The sequence below is a fragment of the Saccopteryx bilineata genome, chromosome 7 (genome assembly GCF_036850765.1).
Source record: "Saccopteryx bilineata isolate mSacBil1 chromosome 7, mSacBil1_pri_phased_curated, whole genome shotgun sequence".
Classification (NCBI taxonomy): Eukaryota; Metazoa; Chordata; class Mammalia; order Chiroptera; family Emballonuridae; genus Saccopteryx; species Saccopteryx bilineata.
Window position 1 is genome coordinate 9,797,710 of NC_089496.1, and position 21,931 is coordinate 9,819,640.

Sequence of the window (21,931 nt, forward strand, 5' to 3'; positions counted from 1 at the left end):
TTTGCATTGAATTTATAGATTGCTTTGGGTAATATGGACATTTTAATGATGTTTATTCTTCCTAACCATGAGCACGGTAGATGCTTCCACTTGTTTGTATCTTCCCTAATTTCTTTATCAATGTTTTATAATTTTCCAAGTACAAGTCTTTAATCTCCCTGGTTAAATTTATTCCTAGGTACTTTATTTTTTTGGTTGCAATGGTGAAGGGGATTGCTTCTTTAATTTCTCTTTCTGATAGTTCATTGTTAGTGTATAAAAATGCCTCTGATTTCTGAGTATTAATTTTATATCCTGCCACCTTGCTGAATTCATTTATCAGGTCCAGTAGTTTTATGACTGAGACTTTAGGGTTTTCTGGTATTGTTATTTTTGTCATTTAAGTGGACCTCATTCTATTGGTTTAACTAGTAAATCGATGGTTAAGTGTAAGAATGACATATAAAATATGATTCTAGCCTGATCTGTGGTGGTGCAGTGGATAAAGCGTCAACCTGGAAACTCTGAGGTTGCTGGTTCAAAACCCTGGGCTTGCCTGGTCAAGGCACATATGGGAGTTGATGCTTCCTGCTCCTCCCCCCTTCTTTCTTTCTCTCTCTCTCTCCCCCCCTCTATAATAAATAAAAAAAATCTTAAAAAAAATAGCATTTGTTGCACTAAGACAAAAAAAATGTTCTTAAAAAATATGATTCTACCACATGATAAATGAGAATGGGTAAAATACAAAAAGGTCAGCTGGTAATGAAGATCAAATGAGAACAAAATAAAATTATTTAAAATGATTATACATTTGTTAAATTGCCAAGGAACACATCTGGAAAGAACTTGAACAAAAATATATTTCAGATAACCTCTCTGATCAAATGTCACATATTTCCCGACCACTCCATATAAAGTAACTACCTAGCTCACACCACCCCACATTTCCCTCGCGATAGTTCTCTGTGTCAATTTGGCAAGGTTATCACAGTAGTTATTTACTCAAATATGAACTGAGGTGCTGCTGCTGTGAAGGTGTTTTATAGTTGTGCTTAACATCTATCATCGGTTGACTTTAAGGAGCTTATCCTTGATAATGTGGCAGAAAGACCTCATACAATCAGTTGAAAGGTCTTAGGAGCAAACATCGAGGATTCCCAGAGGGAAAAGAAATTCTGCCTCAAGACTGCAACATCAGCTCCTGTTAGAGCTGCTGTCCTGGGACTGGTCAGCCCCCGCTCACGTCAGCCAATGCCTTGACAGAAACAATCCGCCGGTTGTTTCTCGGGACAACCTTGACTGATACAAATTTTAGTACCCAGAGTGGGCGCTGCTATAACCAACCCTAAAATGTGGAAGTGGCTATGGAATTTGGTGGTAGGTAGAGGCTGGAAAATCTTGAACTGTTTGACAGAAAAAGCCCAGGTTGCCTTTAAAAGATGGATGGTAGAAAAAACTTAAGAGAATTTATATATCATCATGAATACAAAATTGGGAGAGATATAAATGTTAAAGATATTTTTGATGATTCTCAGAAGGAAATGAGAAACATGTTATTGGACACTGGAAAACAGGTAATTTTTTTTAAGCAGTAAAATTTTTGCTTACTTGTGTTCTTGTGCTGGGTGTGATGTAGAACTTGTGAGAAATGAACTTGGATATTTGAGAAAATTTCCAAGCAAAGTGTGCAAGGTATGGTCTTGTTTCTCCTTGCTGCTTTGGTAAAATGCAAGTGGAAGGAGATACACTGAGGAATGAACTAGTAAGCAAAGAGAACCAGGCACACACATGGAAAAATGCCATGTGACAAAAGTAACAAATTCAAGTGATGTGGCTACTGGACAAGGAACACTGACCACTACCAACCAGCACCAGAAGCCAGGAAGAGGCAGGGGCTCTCTTTTCTAGAGCCTCCAGACAGAGCACAGCTCTGCTGACAGTGCTTTCCAATGTCTAGCCCTCACAACTAGGAAAGAATAAGTTTGCTGTTTTATGCCACCCAGTTTTATAGTAATTTGTTACAGCTAACCTAGGAAACGAATACATCCTCCCACCTTCCTTTATTTTTTACTATAGCAATTATCCCCTGAATATTAGCTATTTACCTCATGCCCCCAACAGTGTAAACATAAAAACTATTTTTCTCACTTACATCCATCCCCTACTCTGGACACATGTCAGTACACACACACACACACACACACACACACACACACTTTTGGAAAGACTGAGAGAGAGAGGGACAGGGGACAGAGACAGGAAGGGAGAGAGATGAGAAGCATGAGCTCATAGTTGCAGCACCTTAGCTGTTCATTGATTACTTCCTCACACATACCTTGACTGGGGGTGCTCCAGCTGAGCTAGTGAGCCCTTGCTCAAGCCAGTGACCTTAGGCTTTGGGCCAATGATTATGGGGTCTCGTCTATGATCCTACACTCAAGCAAACAACCCCATGTTCAAACCAGCAACTTTGGGGTTTTAAACCTGGGTCCTCAGTGTCCCAGGCTCTCTATCCACTGCGCCACTGCCTAATCAGGCAGTATTTGTTGACTAAAGAAATAAATTGTATGTCTACAGAATACTTTAAAACACTTTCAAATAATAATAGACTAGCTTTACCATGTTAAATATCCAGGTTTTCCAATTATGCTATGGGAATGTTAAGTATAAAAGAGTTTTAACTTGATCATTAGGTAATCTGACAACAAAAGAAATCTCTTCAATTTATTTAAACTAGGCCCTAGCCGGCTGACTCAGTGGTAGAGCATTGCCTGGCATGTGGAAGTCCTGGGTTTGATTACCAGTCAGGGCACACAGCAGAAGCGGTCATTTGCTCCTCTCCTCCCCTTCTCTCTTTTCCACTCCTGCAGCCACGACCTCACCTCAGGTGCTAAAATAGCTCAGGTTGCTGAGCAATGGAGCAGTGGCCCAAACAGGCAGAGCATTGCCTGGTAGGGCACTTGCTGGGTGGATCCCAGTCAGGGTGCATGCAGGAGTCTGTCTCTGCTTCCCCGCCTCTCAATAATAAAAAATACTTAAATTAGAAATAAATGAGGGTCACTCATACATTGGTCATAAACAAAGAACCTCTATGATCTAAGCCAGTGCTTTCCGAACATTTGTGCACAGCAGACTCCCCAGACAGATGAAAGCAATGATGCTGATCTGAGACCATACTTTGAAAGTCACTGGTCTAATTCTTACGCCAAGGAGCACGAATGACTAAGAATTGATACTATATATGATAGAATTGTCCACAGAGCATTATTCACTGTTTCACACACACACTAGAATTACCTTCAAATTTTGAATTTCTAATTTTTAAAGTATTAATCATAAACAGAACAAAATTATAGTACGTTCTGCATATGAAAAGATGAGACTTCTGACTAGTATCAAACAGGGACTGAATTTGTTTTCTTGGGTGTCTTTTTTAGGAGGAGAGGGGTCAAGGCCTGGAGACCCTGAGAAGTGCTTGCTGACTTATCCTCGGGTGTCATCCAATAATAGCATCACGACCAAGGCTGACCGGTCCAGGCTAGCTGACCATATATGGATGGATATCAATCCTACCAATAGCATACTGCACTTCAAAACCTATTACAGGTTTATACTGCTAGGAAAGATAAAAAGAAGTTTGTTTTCTATTTTAATGATCATTTTACAATAGAAGGAATGCTTTAATTCTATATTCAGCAAAAATATCATAGTAAAATAAATCCGCTGATTCTTTAAAGCAAAATAACCCATGTATGTCTAGACACAGAGGGGTTAAGATGAATTCTTTTTTATTTTTTATTTTTTTTTGTATTTTTCTGAAGCTGGAAACGGGGAGAGACAGTCAGACAGACTCCCACATGCACCCGACCGGGATCCACCTGGCACGCCCACCAGGGGCCACGCTCTGCCCACCAGGGGGCGATGCTCTGCCCCTCCAGGGCGTCGCTCTGCCGTGACCAGAGCCACTCTAGCGCCTGGGGCAGAGGCCAAGGAGCCATCCCCAGCGCCCGGGCCATCTTTGCTCCAATGGAGCCTTGGCTGCGGGAGGGGAAGAGAGAGACAGAGAGGAAGGAGGGGGTGGGGGTGGAGAAGCAAATGGGCGCTTCTCCTATGTGCCCTGGCCGGGAATCGAACCCGGGTCCCCTGCACGCCAGGCCGACGCTCTACCGCTGAGCCAACCGGCCAGGGCTAAGATAAATTCTTGAAGAGTAATGTCTTATTGCTTAATTTTGAATTTAATCTCTATCATACCACAAAATAAGTGAAATTTAAATTTTACATCAGTAGTTAATATTAGACAATGAATTACAACACAAAACATACAAAATGATAAACACACTCAACAGTTCCAAGCAGAATTAATTTAAATACATTTCTGCCCTCATTCTTCTGATGCTCATTTAACATTAAAAGCAAATCTGAGCCCTGGCTGGTTGGCTCAGCAGTAGAGTGTTGGCCCAGCTGTGGAAGTCCCAGGTTTGATTCCTGGTCAGGGCACACAGGAGAAGTGTCCATCTGCTTCTCCACTCTTCCCCCGCTCCTTCCTCTTTCTCTTTCACTTCCCCACCAGCAGCCAAGGCTCCTTTGGAGCAAAGCTGGATTGGGTGTTGGGGACAGATCCATGGCCTCCGCCTTAGGCGCTAGAATGGGTCCGAATATAGTGAAGCAACACTCCAGAGGGCCAAGCATCGCCCCCTGGTGGGCATGCTGTGTGGATCCTGGTCGGGTCCATGCGAGAGTCTGATACACCCCCCCCACACACACTTCTCACACACAGAAAAGCAAATCTGGAACCATACGGTAGTAATGATGATATTTTTATAATTATTATTATTGATTGACTTTAGAGAGAGAGAGAGAGGAACGGGGAGAGAAAACGAGAGACAGAAAGAGAGAGAAGCATTCACTTGTTGTTTCACTTAGTTGTACATTCATTGGTTGCTTCCTCTATATGCCCTGACGAGGGACTGAACTGCAAACTTGGGATGACACTTGCACCCACTAAGTAACTGGCCAGGGCACAATGATAGTAATTTAAAAGAATTCCCAAATCCAAAATAAGACACTGTTTATCTGCAGTTTCCCCCAAACTTCTTCTATGTTTATCATTAGGTCAGCAAGTGCAAGCAGTAACTAAATGTACCCTGTGACATTCTACCTCATCTGAGGAGCCTAAATAGAGTGAGGTACATGGGCTTCCTAGAAAGTTCATGGCAAAGATCATCGAATCCCAGTCCATCCCTGATGCTGAAATGACAACTGAGAAAGCCAGGCTGGCAGTGAAAAGTATGGTCTGGAAGTGAATTTTAAGGCGAATCCAACCAGACTGAAAGTGAATTTTACAGTTAGATCGCCTCAAGTACTATCTGATCAGCGCAGCGTTTACCTCTGCCATTTCTCACCATTTACAGAGCTCTCGGTCCCACAACCTTTCCTTTCCAGGAAATAACTCATTTTATGCTTAAAACTCTGACAGTGGGCCCTGGCCAGTTGGCTCAGTGGTAGAGCATTGGCCTGGCATGCAGGAGTCCCGGGTTCAATTCCTGGCCAGGGCACACAGGGGAGGCACCTATCTGCTTCTCCAACCCTCCCTCTCTCCTTCCTCTCTGTCTCTCTCTTCCCCTCCCGCAGCCGAGGCTTCATTGGAGCAAAAAGATGGCCCGGGCGCTGGGGATGGCTCCTTGGCCTCTGCCCCAGGCACTAGAATGGCTCTGGTCGCGACAGAGCGATGCCCCGGAGAGGCAGAACATCGCCCCCTGGTGGGCATGCCGGGTGGATCCCGGTTGGGCGCATGCGGGAGTCTGTCTGACTGCCTCCCCGTTTCCAGCTTCAGAAAAAAAAACAAAAAACAAAACAAAACTCTGACAGTGGGCAATATGGCAACACTCAGGGATCTTAACCAAGTCTGCCCAATCGAATGGGTGCCTGGGTCTAGAACCCTTACTTGCTAACCAAACCCATGTATTTTCTCTTTGAGCTATTGTACATGGTTAGAAGAAAACCATTATCTGAACATAATTTAAGTTAGCTACAGAATATAGTATTTAGATTGAAATCAATGAACTTCCTTATAATTAAAATCACTTCATAATTTTGAGATAAATATGGTAATAGTTCTCAGGTAAGACAGATAATATTAATTCCTGAATTTGGTCCTTTAATAGTCTAGAAGTAGTAAGTAGACCAAAAGAAGGTAAATGATTTCAATAAAAGATAATGACAGCAACAAAAAATGTCCATTGACAGCTTAAAAAATAGAAAAACAAATACAATTAAAAGCAGATGCAAAACTGTATCTAAAGCACAGTTACATGGTCAGATCAACTAAGTATGACCTATATCTGTTTGAGGAGGGCAATGTCTGCTTTTTGGGAGGGGAACTGCTATGGAAAGTTGAAATTAAATTTTAGTTTCTGGAAAACTCAATTATATGAACTGTTGAATGTGGAATAAATTAGTGACAAATGCTAAATGTACTTAAAATACTGGAGGAGAGCAGCAAAGGTGTCATTGCACACATTTAACTGTACTTCCCACAACTTATGATTGTCCGCTTCTTCAGAAACTGAGCTGATGATGACTTTTTTATCTTTGGCTTGGAATCTTTTTATAAGATGCTCACAGAAATTCTGCTTTATTATCATGACTGTTTCAGATCATTAGTTACCCAAAGCAAAGTCCATCAGTTTTGGACATCCTTTGAAAATTGTTATTGGAAAAAGAATAATACATTCTTTAAATCTGAATACATACAATGTTTCCCTGAACTTCCCTGAGTCTGGCTCAGTATAAAATGAGCACACTGGACTAAGCGAACCCCAAGACCCCTTCGTTTCTGTAGCCCCTTCAACTCAGTGCTTCCCTGCTCTGGCCTCGGAAAGTTGATAACCAGTACACTCTAAATTAAACAAACATTTTTCATCGTATCAGTTTGCATGAATAAAAATTTTCATAAGAAATTTTTAAAAGATACCCTTCTTTTAAAATATTTCCATAAACAAACATATATTCTATCAGGAAAACTCTCTTTCTACCTAAAATTGATGGCAGAACTTTCCCAAAATGTACAGTATTAGAGTAGTATTTTCTATTTAGAAATAAAAGCCAAAAACTACTGTTGTTTAAATCACTTTGAAAATACATGCAAAAAGAATTTTCATAGCTATTTGTTCTCAAATAAACATATAAACATTCCTAAGAATGTTTCCTGCTCTCTTTCACCTAAAAAGTCTTTTGTCTAATCATCTGAGAATATTTTTATAATTTCCAAATCTAAATTTTCTAAATGTTTATAATTACACCTTTTTCCCTAAACAATGTGTTTTATATCTTAATTTATAAATCACATGCTTTGAAGCTACTCACTTAAAGTGAAGATCTTTGAAGGTAAAATGGGTTTCAACAATTCCTGTAGTTTTCACTCGAGTTCTGAGCACGTCTTGCTGAGTTGGGATATAATTTGGCTGTGCTATTCTGTCCAAGTCATTCAAATAGCTGAAAACATAAAAAATAAAACAATATGCTAACAGTTAATATAGCCAATAGAGATCATCTAAATCAAAGAGTAAGACATTCTGATGCATGCAATATTCCAAGTTTTTACATTTCTGTGTAATGATGTAATACAACCAATTTAAGGCAATAGCTTACACAATTCCCACTGAAATGGATTTATACTTCTCCAGCCACAAAACTCTTCGAACATTTCTTAATTAGTAATCCTCCTTGTTGGGAAAGAAAACAGACTAATAATAACTTCTTAAAAACACCCAAAATAACTGCACACCATGTGTTTGTTTCCTACAATTTCTTGATTTCACTTTTTGTGATGCAGTGCTGTGTTTGCGCTCCAGACGTTACTCTTTTGTTGAGGATTGAGAAAGTTAGTTTTTGAGAAGATAGTGAGAATACGTCTGGCCAAAGGCTGAATTTGATGATGTTCCTCTTCAACCAACCTTCAGTTGCACAATGGAAAACACTACATGTAACCCTTAACTTTGAATTTTGCCGGCTTTCTAAATCAATATTCAAATTTTACTTCTGACTGATTGTAATCACTCATTCAACACTCTCTGCCAATAATTCCAAATATATTGTGTCATACTATGCAATCATTTTATGTAGTTTGTGTCCAATTATACAGTACAGTGCACAGAGTTATAGAAAGTCCATGTATGCAGAGATTAATGTGAACCTGGGTAGTTAAACAAAGCTTCATGGATAGTGAGGGGTATAAACAGAAATTTGAATGATGGGACAGAAAAAGAAATGTCATTCACATCAAGACAAGCAGTAAAACAGTATGCAGGCAGAAATAGTGACATCTTGTTGCTCTTAAGTAAAGCCACAGACACGCGAAACACAACCTAAAATGAGAATCTGGAATGAACCCATGGTCAGCTGACTGAGCATCTCTGCAGCGCTCTGCAGCGCCCAGGGCCGAGTGTGGAAGACGAGTGCGGAAGGAGGCTCAGGTACAGCGATGCCCCAACCACTGCAGCCTCAGCCGAGGCTGTCCTCTGACACTGCTCCTTGGCCTCCAAAATGGGGCCTTGCAAACAAAAGAGGTGAGTAAATATCTGATTCATGGAGGTAGTTTGAAAACTATCCAAACAGTGAATTAGTAACCAAAATGTTTAGACAGGAACAAGTATCTGATGTTGATATATATATTTTTTTAATTTTTTTAATTTTTTTTTTTTTTTTCTGAAGCTGGAAACGGGGAGAGACAGTCAGACAGACTCCCGCATGCGCCCGACCGGGATCCACCCAGCACGCCGACCAGGGCGACGCTCTGCCCACCAGGGGGCGATGCTCTGCCCCTCTGGGGCGTCGCTCTGCCGCAACCAGAGCCACTCTAGCGCCTGGGGCAGAGGCCAAGGAGCCATCCCCAGAGCCCGGGCCATCTTTGCTCCAATGGAGCCTTGGCTGTGGGAGGGGAAGAGAGAGACAGAGAAGAAGGAGGGAGCGGTGGAGAAGCAAATGGGCGCTTCTCCTATGTGCCCTGGCCGGGAATTGAACCCGGGTCCCCTGCACGCCAGGCCGATGCTCTACCGCTGAGCCAACCGGCCAGGGCCTTGTATTTTATTTCCATACATTAACTACATTTAATATATAATGTTATACCTTATTGTTTTAAAATAATCTGATTTAATAAACAAATAGGCCATGGCAAGATTTTACCAACTGTCCTTATGAAATACTGAACTACTCTTATTTAAAAATGTGCTGATTACTCATTAATACATTTGTTTGCTTATAACTGCTATAGTTCTAATAGTCTCTGAAAATAATGCACATTTATATTTTAACAAGACAAAATATAGGTCTTGGACAAAATTCCAATTGTTACTATAGTGGTACCTTGACCCACGAGGTTAAATCATTTCATGGCTGAGCTCGTGACTCAATCTGCTCGTGTGTCAAATCTAGTGGAGGGTGGTAGAAGCTCCTGATTCAAACATCTGAGTGTGAATTAAAGCAAAATATCCCAGAAGTGACTGCTCATCTCTCAAATTGCTCGTGATTTAAAGCACTCCTGTGTCAAGGTACCACTGTATTTTTTTTTATTGAATTTACTGGTGTAAATTGGTGGTTAGATAAATCTTAATGGGCAACCAGGCAGCATCCCCATCTCCAGTCAAGAACCCGGGAAACAAAATGCCCTGTAATCTCTATGAAGAAAAATATTTTTATCCCTGGCTGGTTGGCTCATTGGTAGAGTGTTGGCCCAGCATGTGGAGGTTCTGGGTTCAATTCCCAGTCAGGGCACACAGGAGAAGTGACCATCTACTTCTCTACCCTTTCCCCTCTCCCTTCTATCTCTTTCTTCTCCTCCTGCAGCTAAGGCTCCACTGGAGCAAGTTGGCCCAGGTGCTGAGGATGGCTCCATGGCCTCCAGCTCAGGTGCTAGAATGGCTCCGGTTGCAAAGGAGCAATGCTCCAGATGGGGCAGAACATCGCCCCCTGGTGGGCATGCCAGGTAGATCCCGATTAGGCACATGTGGGAGTTTGTCTCTCTGCCTCCCAATTTCTCACTTCAGAGAGAGAAACAAAAGACTTCTATGACTTCATTCTTGAAAAATGGCTCCACTACTGCCATCTGAAGGTCAGAACTCCCAGTAATGAAATAATGGGGAGCCAAAGCAATATATTGTTCCCCATGAGGACCTAAGCATGGGACACAAAAGGGTCTATGTGAATAGACTGAGGGGTCCAAGAAGTGCCCCCACTTGAGGCAACACATTTCAACCTGTTGTCCCCTGAATTACTGAAATAGCCCCTGTTGCTAGGCTTTACTCAGAGCCACCTTCTCACCTCACAGTGGTTCCCCTCAGATTTTTCTGCAGGTACTGGAGGTGCCAAAGCAAATATTACAGTCCAAGAGTTGTGTTCTAAGTAACTTTCTTTTCACTTATCTTCTAGTCTCTGTAACGTTTGGTTTATTAATTCATTCACTTCTAACACAGGCACATTCAGGGAGGACTGTGTGTCAGGCAATGAAACTGGAATGCTGGGCAAAAACAGACTCTCCTGAATGTATAGTGTGCGGGCAGAGGGAGGAAATAACCCAACAGTCTCAATATAAGTACAAATTAAATGAGTTCAAAATAAATGTAAATCCGTGTTATGAAAGAAAATATGTCTTCTTATGCGTACATAAAACAGGGATGCAAGGATCTATTCAGTAAGTCAAACGATATTTATTCTCTAGTAAGAAAGAAAAACTAGTGGCAGAGATGGGCTCCATACTGAATAAGAAACATTACACATACATATAAACTAGATTTGTAATAATATACTAGGTTTGTATACTTGTAAAACATTAAAAATACAGATTAAGAAATATAATGTAAAAATACAGGTTATACAGTAACATATTATTTATTCACACACTACATCCTTCATGTAACACACACCGAGTACTCTGATGTACAACAAATGACATGCTATACATAGGCCCAGCCATGTTGTTCAGTGTGAGAAAGTGTGTGTATTTACCTAGACCAGTGGTCGGCAAACTCATTAGTCAACAGAGCCAAATATCAACAGTATGATTGAAATTTCTTTTGAGAGCCAAATTTTTTAAACTATATAAATAGGTACATTCCTTATCGAGGTAGCGCCAGCATGTGGTATTTTCTGGAAGAGCCACCCTCAAGGGGCCAAAGAGCTGCATGTGGCTTGCAAGCCGCAGTTTGCTGACCACTAACCTAGACCCTCTAACGCCTGTCATCTTCAATCTAATCCTCACTTGTATCCCTAAGAGACAAGAGCTCTTCTAAGAACACGGAACACACTTGGAAAGTAAAGTGAATGCACAGCATGTTTTAAGACCAATTAATACTACTCATGTCCTAGCTGACATTTTTGAGTCTGTGTGCCAATTATGGAAACAAATACTTAATTTTTTTAATTCTATGTAGATCACCAAAGCAGAATGCTCCCCAATTAGGTTTTATCACAATCTGCTTTACACACTTTCTGGCTACCATCTGGAAAATCAGGGCAGCCTTCCCTTCTCTAAAACTGGACTCTGATAGCTGTAAGCAATGTCTAATGCAAAAGGGCACATACAATTGACAAGTTCCACATGTAAAGCTATTTTACTCAGAAACTATCTTGGAATCACCAAGCATCCCTTCAAAGGGGGTGTATGTCATTCAAGGTGCCTGTCACTAGACAAGGAATTCTTCTTGGGCACCATTAGTATAACAAAAGAACCCAAATCAGTTACCTTTCCCCTTGGCAAGTCCCAGGCAAACTAGAGATATACCTTCAGAACAGTCTTTGGGAAGTTTCAATTACTTTCTTGGAAGTACACTAGAAAGTCCCATTCTACATGTTTTAATTAGACTTACATAAGCATGAGTCTCTGGAGACACTCTGAATACAAAGGAAATAATATTGTTATCTACAAACTCACAGAAAACACCAAGTTTTCAAGCATGTGAACATCCTGAGTTGTACAAGAATGTGTCAGCTAATTCTGCAATAACATCGATGTGGAGGCATATCTGACTTACAAGTAATTATTTATGATAGTTTAGTTCTAAAGTTGATTACTTACTATGCTGCAGAATCGTTAAGCTGGTATTCTCGGGACCTGTTGAAACAGGCCTGTACACCACAATCTTTCCACAGTCTCTTTATAACTCCAGCAAGTTCTGCTGTCATGAAGCCTTCCTCAGCAGCTCCAGCAAGCACAAAGAGTTGGCGGGCATCATCCTGAACATTCAAAGATCGTTTATAAAGAAATTAAAAAAGAAACTTTACAGATGAAATGTACTAATGTAAATGACAGAAAGTGCAACAGTGAATTCCCTTTATGTTGTTATTGGTGTCATAACTTTCATTTCTGTAAAACACCAGTTTAAAAAGTCGGCTCACCCAAAAGAGCGTAATTTGAAATCATGCATCTAGGTTTTGTAGTTTCTGTGATAGCTATCGAGGTGCTAGGGAGTTGGAAGAAGGAAACTAACAGCTTATGAGGGGACATATTCAGCAACTCTGCACGGACAGCCTGCTGTACACTGAGAATTATCTCTTTTGAGAAGTCACAAGAATGTACGCTCTGCCATTCCCTCCCAAAAATGAGTCTAATCTAAGAAATACATTAACACAATTTTAAGATAAAATCTAATGAAATGTTAGCTTTCTGACATTCTTCATAGAAGCAATACAAGTTCAGAGAAGGAAGAAATTGATGTGGAATAAGCACAAATAATTTCACAAACTGATGTGAGGTTTTCAGAAGACTTTAAAGTATGTATACAATATATCCCCTTATCTGCAGTTTCGTCTTCTACAGTTTCAGTTACCCGCGGTCAACCGTGGCTTGAAAATATTAAATTTCCCTGTCCACTGACATCGTCATGGCTCCATAATCTAGGATAACCTGAAGCCAATGATCCTCCTTGTGAAGTATCATCGGAAGGTCAGCAGTAGCCTAATGCTACATCACAGTGCCTACAGGACTCATTCAGCTCACGTCACTGCAGCACGTAGACATCTTATCCTCCTTCAGCATTACAAGACTGAGCACAGTGTAGGAAGATTTTGAGAGGTACAGAGAGAAGCCACATTCACATAACTTTTAATACAGTATACTGTTATAATTGTTCTATTTTATTATTTATTGTTGTCTATCTCTTACCGTGCCTAATTTATAAGTTGTACTTATCTCAAGTATGTTTGTATAGGAAAAACAGGATATATAGGGTTCAGTACTACCCGTGATTTCAGGTATCCACTGGAGGTCTTGCAACATTCCTGCAGATAAGGGGAGATCTACTATATATTAAATCAATGGGCTAGGAGGTAGGGGTGGTGTTTGATAATGCAGGTTTAGGACACAAAATAAGCTCAGCTCTAGAATAGAAATAATCATGATGCATATAGAAGACAAGAAGCCAAAACATTTAAATAAAGAAATATTACATATAAAGTTAACTAAATTTAAGTTTTGAGGTTACAAATATGTTGTATAGTTATACTTTATCCACAGGTAGTCAAATTCACTAGGTCAGTGCTGTCCAAAATAAATATAAGGTGAGCAACTAACGAAATTCTAAGTTTCCCAACAGTCAGATTTCAAAATGTGAGAAAAGAAAATTTAATTGGACAATATATTATATTTGACTTATATTATCAATAAATATTAATGAGACAGTTCAGATTTTTATAGATGTCTAGTCTTCAAAGTCTGGTGTTTATTTTATACAGACAACACATTTCAGCTCTAGAGACTTCTCAGATACTCAACAGCCCCATGTGGGCTGCAGTTACAGTGAAGGATAACACAACTCTCGTCTTAGGTAACAACACAGCTAATCCAAAAATAGGGGAGATGTAAAGTTGCTCTTTTCACAGAGATACTCTTTAACCTGAGACTTGTAGCTTTGTTAACTGGGTAAATCATCCCTAATTTTTCTCAAGGAGCACTTTTTCAAAGCATTGTAGGAAATGTTGATTAAGTGATGGCACATATTATGACAAGGTACACTGAAGAAAAGCAGTTGGTAGCACAGGCTAGCAGAGGGTACTATCTAACAATATAAATTTATTCTTCTGTCATTTTCAAACATTTTCAGATGTAACCATCATGAAAAATAATCAAGTCTCTCAGCATGGGGACATATTGGTCAAGCATATGTTTCCCTTTTCAGTAACTCACAAGAGAAATGCATGCAAGCAAGTAACAGGTGTACAGGAGCCCTAACAAACCCCGACATGACATGGTTTCAAAATATTCTTAGGACTATTTACTAATTCTAGTACATAATTATTTATTTTTCCTAATAATTACCTATATGAGAAATTTCTAAATTTGGTCATTTTTATTAAACATCAAACATTTTCTTCATCCATTTTAGAAAAGTATTTCTCACTTAGTGAGTTTTAAAATGAGCTCTCATTATGACATATGTACTCAAGTGCAATAAAATTTCTTGATAGAAAAGACTAATATTCTCCAGTATTGGTTAACAATTATATTCTCTTCACATTTTCTAGGAATAAGCTTGTAGAAAAGACATAAGAAACTTTGGAAGCGCTATTTAAAAACTCTACTCGTGACATTCAAAAATGTCTCTTTCTGATAAAATATAAAATAGTCTCTTTTCCTTGAAAAACTAATTAGAAATATTCATTTCAATGTCATTAGCAGGGCATTCAGATATCTCTATATGAGCATTAAGGTAATAAATTTAAGCACGAAGGTACCTTACAAATTATTCTAGAAAGAGAACTCAAGATAGAGTGGTTAAGCAATAATGTTCCACAGCTAATTAGTCACCCATTCATCACACATATTGCTTACTTAACAATTAGTAAGTAGCCACGGCCTAAGACAGAATAATTTTTTTTTTTTTTTAGTGAGAGAGAGAGAGAGGCAGGAAGGGAGAGAGATGAGAAGCATCAACTCATAGTTGCAGCACCTTAGCTGTTCCTCGATTACTTTCTCATACGTGCCTTGATTGGGGGGCTCCAGCCAAGCCAGTGACCCTTTGCTCAAGCCAGCAACCTAGGGTTCAAGCTAGTGGCCTTTGAGCTCAAGCCAATGTCCATGGGGTCATGTCTATGGTCTGTGACCCCACACTCAAGCCAGCAACCCCACGCTCAAGCCAGTGAGCATGCAATGAAGCCGGCAACCTCGGGGGTTTGAACCTGGGTCCTCAACATCCCAGGCCAATGCTCTATCTACTACACCACTGCCTTTTTAGCCAAGACAGGATAAATTTAACAATTATAGAATGATGACAATAATCCTATCTTGCTATGGAATGAAGTATTTTCAAGATTCATGTAAAATAATGTTATTTTGCAATATTTATAAAGATAAACAAGAGTGTGTGACAGAAGGTAGAAAAAGGATAGGGATTATTGAAGAAAAGACTGGAATTTAGTCAGAAGGGCTAAAAATCAGTAAAGCTATTTGCAGGAACTCATTTGTGATGTTAGGAAGAAATGTTATTTGCCAGGCATCTGTCTGTGGGTAGCAAGAAAAATCCTTGGATGTAGCCAAGTTATTGTTTTCAAATTGCTAACAACTAAATGAAAATAAGCTGGTTTAGAGAATATAAATTCCAATTTATATCATGGCATGTTTTGGTAGCTCAGCAAAAGAGACATAAAATGCTAGCATGTCAAGAGACAGAATATGGTCCTCTTCTCCCACTGATGGTCAGGGAACATTTCACATATTGTATTTACTTAGTGACAGCACATTTTATTTGAAGCTGTCATTCACTTAATGAGAATGCAGATGGGTCTGTCCAGGGCAGGAGAGACACTAGAAAGGATCCTGAGGGCTGTCACATTAAGTAAGGATCATTAAAGGTAAGAAAGAACCAACTTCATGTTTACAAACAGCTAGAAAAAGGAAAATTCTTAGGGTAAAAGATATCAGATTCCAATTCCATAAGAACCCTTTTTAACAAAGCTATCCAAAACAAAAGAGGAGGAATGAGAAATGACTTCTTACTGTGATAGAGCAGATAAGATTCATCAATGAGATGAGTTTAAATAGAAAACACTAGAAAGCACTTCTACAATGCAAACTAAAAAATATGATGGAATCTTAAAAATAGTGGCACCCCTGAAATTTTGGTCAATATATTGATATCATGATTGATATGTATATGGGAATCTTTTGTTTTAATGTTTGAGCTCAATTATTTCATTAACAATTTTGCCAACAATCCTGGACAGCATGGAGGAAAACCACTTACATATTTAATCTACCACAACCCTATAGAGCATATAATAACTCCTACAAACTGAAGACAGCCATACTGCTGTCATCGAAGTCAGTGCACCTTTAAGGAATCCTGAGCACCTTAGTGGAGTCACCATTTCACGGCAGCAATCCCAGACAGTAAAGAATTGCTTTGAAGAAGAAAGACGTCAGTGTAAAATATTTTTCTCTAAAAAGTCAAATGTAATCAAAGTAAAACTGACTGAGGCAAGGAAATAGGAAGCAATATTTCTTTTTCTCCCAAAGTGCTGCTTAAAGGAGGTTAAAAGCCTAAAACTGAAATAATCTAAGTTCATTTTAACTAAATTGCAGTAAGCATAGGCTTCATTATGTCAGGAAGGGAAGTTATGATAAATGTGTTACATATAACTTTGGTGTATATAATTATGAATCTTATAAATGTATATTTTCAAGTTAAAGAAGTATTCTTTATATGGACAATAGAACCTACTGTTAAAAGAGATACAGAAATGTGATAATAAATACATATATTGGGAAAATGGAAAAATACTGTGCTCATATTATGTTATCATTTTGCCATAAAATTAATCAATATTTCTCAAAATAAAAAACAATATAACCTTGCTCTTAAGCCTAAACCAGAATATGAAATCAAACACTTATCTAGAAATATAACAAGTAGAAATAACTAGGAACATTCTGAAAAAGAATACTGGGGAAGGAGGGCTAAAATTATCACATATTAAAAGTCTGTAATATGTAGCATAGTCTGATATTAATGCAGATTAATAAGAAAATAATCCTAAATCTGAAATAATTATATAGTAAAGGTGGCAAGGTAAATTAGTAGGAAAGAATGTGACTATTCAAAAACATTAATAAATAATTAGTAGCCATGTGTAGAGAAGAACAATCAGATCCTTACTCCACACACACAGCAAAATAATTTTCCGAGGGGCTCAGGAACAGACACAGAAACGATGTTAAAACTCACCGAAAATAATTTTAAAATAGCATGAACATTTGGTAAATCTTTGGCTGAGATTTTCTAAATTTAAACATAATGGAAAAAATAATAGGGAAAGGTTTTAAAATGAAAACCATACAGTAAATCAAGCAAACATGAGAAAATATATATTTTAGTGGGCAAAGGGTTAATACATATGCACATGCGAACAAGCAAATAGATCACTGAAACATCAGACTCCAACAGGAAAATGAGTAAGGGAGAAAGACCGCTAACACAGAGAAAAAATATAGTCAATAAGGATATGAAAACTACACAACTGTACTAAAAACTGAAAATGTAAATTAAGTAAAATACACTAATGAATTACCCAGTAAGACTCCTAAATTTTGGCTACTTATCAAGTGCTAAGAAAAGGCTCTGCCCTAAACTGCTGCTAGGAAGGCAAACTGATACCTTTCTCAAAAGCAATCTGGAAAAATCTGACAGACAGACATAACTAAAGAAATAAATTAGAAAATGAAAGCCAGCGAACGGCAGCCACTCTGCAGGAGCGTCCGAGGCAGTGGGGATACGGGAGACTGTGTAAGTCCATTCAAGGCAAGGCTCTCAGCTCCTCAGAGCCAAAGCTACTCCAAGGAAGTACTTGTCAAAACTATCTGTGAACGACCAGTCTGTGTTTTGATTTATTTTCTTTTCTTGCCAAATTATTTTAAACTAGATGACAAGTCAACTGAAGACAGAGTAGACTGATCAAAACCAACGCGAGGCACAAACATTCGCACAGTCTTTAAATAATAATGGCTGCCGTCAATAGAACAGGCTGAAGGTGATAGTGACTGGGGTACTCCTGGAGTCTGAAGTGCTCATGAAGAGGGCAGTTACTCCCAGTCATTCCTGAAACAAAGTCCAGGTTCGTCTTTTTTGTTTGTTTCCTAAAAAGCAGAAAATGGCAACACTGTTTGAGAGAAAAACAAAAAAGACTTCATAAAAAACTGCTTGGGAGCACAAAAACTTTCTCTATTCACATGGAAAATATGAATGCAGAATACTTTAAAAAGTCTAAATTGCCATAATTGAAATTAGTGTAAAGCAGTGGTTTTTAACCTTTTTATACTTGGGGACCAGTGAAAATAGGAAATTTATTTCGGGGACCACTAAGGCAGAAATCACCCTGAGCATAAGCAAATTCAACCAAGATCACTGGGTCAAGATCACTGGGTCTATAATCTTCATACAGCATCAGGCAGTTAGCTATTTCACAGGTGGTTGAAAAACTGGTGTAAAGTACAATTTACAAAAATTCTTTGACTTTTACCTAAGGAGTGGTTCCCTTTTGTTTAATATTAATACTCAAAAAGCATTTGTTGAAATCCACTTGAAAATTTTAATTCATTACATTAAGCTTTAAACCTTTGTTTAAAAGAAAAAGGTTAAAACAATAATATCACTTAGCAACCTATAAAGAAATGTGAGTTGTAAAAATTAGCCAGGTTTATTTAATATAGATTTCTCCAATTTCTTCTTCTTAATGTTGCCTTCATTCATTTTTCCCCTATTAAGCATGAACTGAGCTCATATGTAAAAAAAAAAAAAAAGTTCGAGCAGACATTAAGATACAAAGGAAAGTTATAGCCTCTATACAAAAAAACCTTCATAGTATTTGTAGGGAGGTGGCAAACACACATATTGAATATATAAAAATACAAAGGAACCATTAAAAAGTAGTAGTAGCAATAATAATAATACATCAACTTTGTACAAAACAAATTAAAAATGAAGCAGGAAATTCAGTTAAAGGTTTCTGGAAGGTTAAGTTTTACACTAGTTATTAAAACAAAAACCAGTGAAGAGAAAACTACACAGCACACCCACGGGCTCAGAGGCCGGCTGCCGTGGAATCCACCTCGGGCCGGCCACTACTGCTCCACCCACAGCAGGGAGAACGAGGCCGTGTCTCCGAGAACGTGAGTGAGCATGCGCTGTGGTTCACGAGTCAGCCTCAGCTTGTGTATCATCAGTACATCGTCCAAGGGAGTTGTAACCACCACGCAGTTCTCAATTGTTGTTCTTACTCGTTTAATTTATATCTGTGGTGGGTATTTTTGGTTAAAGATAGGAAACTAAAAAACACCAATGTTGAAATACAAATTCACATGGAACGTAAGAAAAATTCTATGCATTTCCTTTAGATTTTCTTTACCAAGTGCACAGGTCGAATTGGATTGACCAAAATATTCATATTGCACATCAAGATGGCCCTAGTTCTACAAAAAAAAAGTGTTAAAAGAAAAACATTTTACCAATAATATGGAGTTTGGGTTTTTTGGTTTAACGGTATTAAAAGATTATCCATGACAAAATGACTTATATGAGAACAAAAGCTGACAACATAAATTCTTTCTCTTAATTCATCTTTTAGGAACACAAAATGATTATGTAAACAAAACACTTCCTATTTTTAACTTGAAATAAAGAGATTATGCAAGCAATCGGGCAGGCAGAAAAGGGAAAAGAAAGTGTCCCATGGATTAGGCCAGTGCTGCCTCCAGTCAAACGGAAAACAAGGTCCTGGGCAAATAAGGAAGCCAGGCACAGCGCCTGGGTCACCCTAGCCTGTGGCAATCTTTCTGTCATGTAATCTCCTGGGTTCCAGTTTCTTCACTGATAAAATACAGGCATAGAACTAGCTTGTCTCTAAGGTCCTTGACCTTAGCTCTGACATTCTGATTATGTTTCTTAGTATCCAGTATTTTCCTATTTTAAAGACATGCGAATTTCTATTGTTTTCATTATGTGAGACTAAATTGCTTTTTCGTTTGGATATGAATACAAATAATTAGATCACTTCAGCATCCCAAATTAAAGAAACAAATTTTGAAGACTGTCAGTGTAGGCAGTTTATTAAACTCAGTAGTAATGACTAAAATTGTTATGGAGATATAGAGGAATCCAATATCCCATCACATGTAGAAAATATTGCAATGGTTGCTGAGTTATCCAAATCATCTGATGGATAGGAGAATATTCTAGCTACAAAGGGAAGAAGACTGCACACTCTGTGTATTCTTATTTTGCTCACTTCTCAAGTTTCTGACTCTATTCTGATTGCTTACAGAAAATGGTCCTCAGCTGATAAATCTGTTTTATGGTATGGTATTATTGTGCAAGTTATTTTTACTCAGCAGACCTGCTCCAAAGAATTTAATAACTTACCGCCCGAGATGAGTCACCAAAGTCTATCTTCAACCTTCCCATGGCCCTAATGATAGCAATGATTGACTGAATGGTGTTACTGTAGACCACTGCTTTGTACTGTTTACATTCCTCTTCTGAGTAACCAGCTTCGTGGATAATTCTAATGAGACAAAAGGAAAAAGAAAACACTTCCTTTGATTGAAGAGTACATTTAAACATTAAAAAATAAAAAAGACACGGAAAACAAATTTAATGCTTTACATCTACTTACTTCATCTGCTTCACAATTGTACTTTTCCCAGATTCACCAGCACCTAAAAAAAGATAATATAGTAGAATAAGGGATTTCTAACTTCATCATATGTATATCCAACTCCCAACACACACACACATATTTTATTTCTCTCTCTTCTGTCTCTTACAGTTAAATATTGCTTTATAGCAAAACTATCTTTGCTGTTTTCCAAACACATAGGAAAGTTCTCAAATATAAGTCTCATCTGTTTATTACTTTATAATACTTAAATTCAATAACTAAAGCTCAACTAAAATATGCTTTCATTGTTGTCTATATTTATTCTCCAAAGCATTAAAAATCTCAATCTTCTATAACATAAATTGAAACACTGTAAATTACTTTTATTCAAGAATTTGAGCTCCCCGTTGGAAGATGTTTGGCCAATTATCATCATTTAACCACTGCCTCTTATGATATAGTAGGCAGTGATGCCAAGAAGCCACATAAAATAATTTTAAAATATTATATGTTAAAATAGTCCCATCTCATGTAATATATGTTCAACAACTATTATGAAACAACTAACACACAACCAATGTGATTTACTGCACCAGGATGCAACAGTGCATGCAGGACAGAAGTATCTCCTCCTATGGTTTTCTAGTCTTCTTGTCATCCAAGTGATAAGGGTTCCTTACACCCATTCTTAAACCTCTCTGCTTCACTCTGCACATATACCGGGTCTTGGCACAATTTGAGTCCCTCCCAGTATGCCATTGTAATGGGAAAATGTTACTAATGGAATGGTGTTTACAGAGGAGAGCCCTCTCATCCTTCTACTTAGCAGTAGCTGCCATCTTTCCATAAATTAGATCAATTATTTGTCAGGCTCATCCTGATTGGTATATATTGAGAGTATGTGTGTACAGGACATAAAACAAGTAAGATATGACAGTCTATTGCTTAGCTCAGTGATTTTCAACTGGTAATTTTTGAACATGCAATACCTAAGTCAGGGGCACTGACCTCTTTTCCCTTGGAATGTCAAATAAGAAAATGATTACAGCCAATACAACAATAGCCTTTCAGTGTGAATGAATCAATATTATACCTGTATTTTTTTGTGACATCTGCAAAAAATGAAACATTTTCTGGTGTGCCACAGAATTTTAATAATTAATTAATGTGTGCCAAGAGATGAAAAAGGTTGAAAATCGCTGGTTTAGCTTCACGTTGTCTTCGGCCAGAACTACATATCATGGACATATGTATTACCGTTTGACAGACACGGCTCAGGACTTTCATTATCTGGGCCACATTCCCAGTTTCC

General features: G+C 38.4%; 1 protein-coding gene across 1 annotated transcript in view; it reads right to left on the reverse strand.

Moving 5' to 3' along the window:
* Positions 1 to 21,931, reverse strand: part of GNAI1 (G protein subunit alpha i1) — a 103,409-nt gene that overhangs the window by 22,329 nt on the left and 59,149 nt on the right. Inside the window, exons 2-5 of the mRNA XM_066238965.1 lie at positions 20,635 to 20,677; positions 20,382 to 20,523; positions 12,050 to 12,207; positions 7,345 to 7,473 (exon numbers count right to left, since the gene is read on the reverse strand). Coding sequence (XP_066095062.1) covers positions 7,345 to 7,473; positions 12,050 to 12,207; positions 20,382 to 20,523; positions 20,635 to 20,677 — 472 coding nt within the window. The remainder of the gene's footprint in view (positions 1 to 7,344; positions 7,474 to 12,049; positions 12,208 to 20,381; positions 20,524 to 20,634; positions 20,678 to 21,931) is intronic.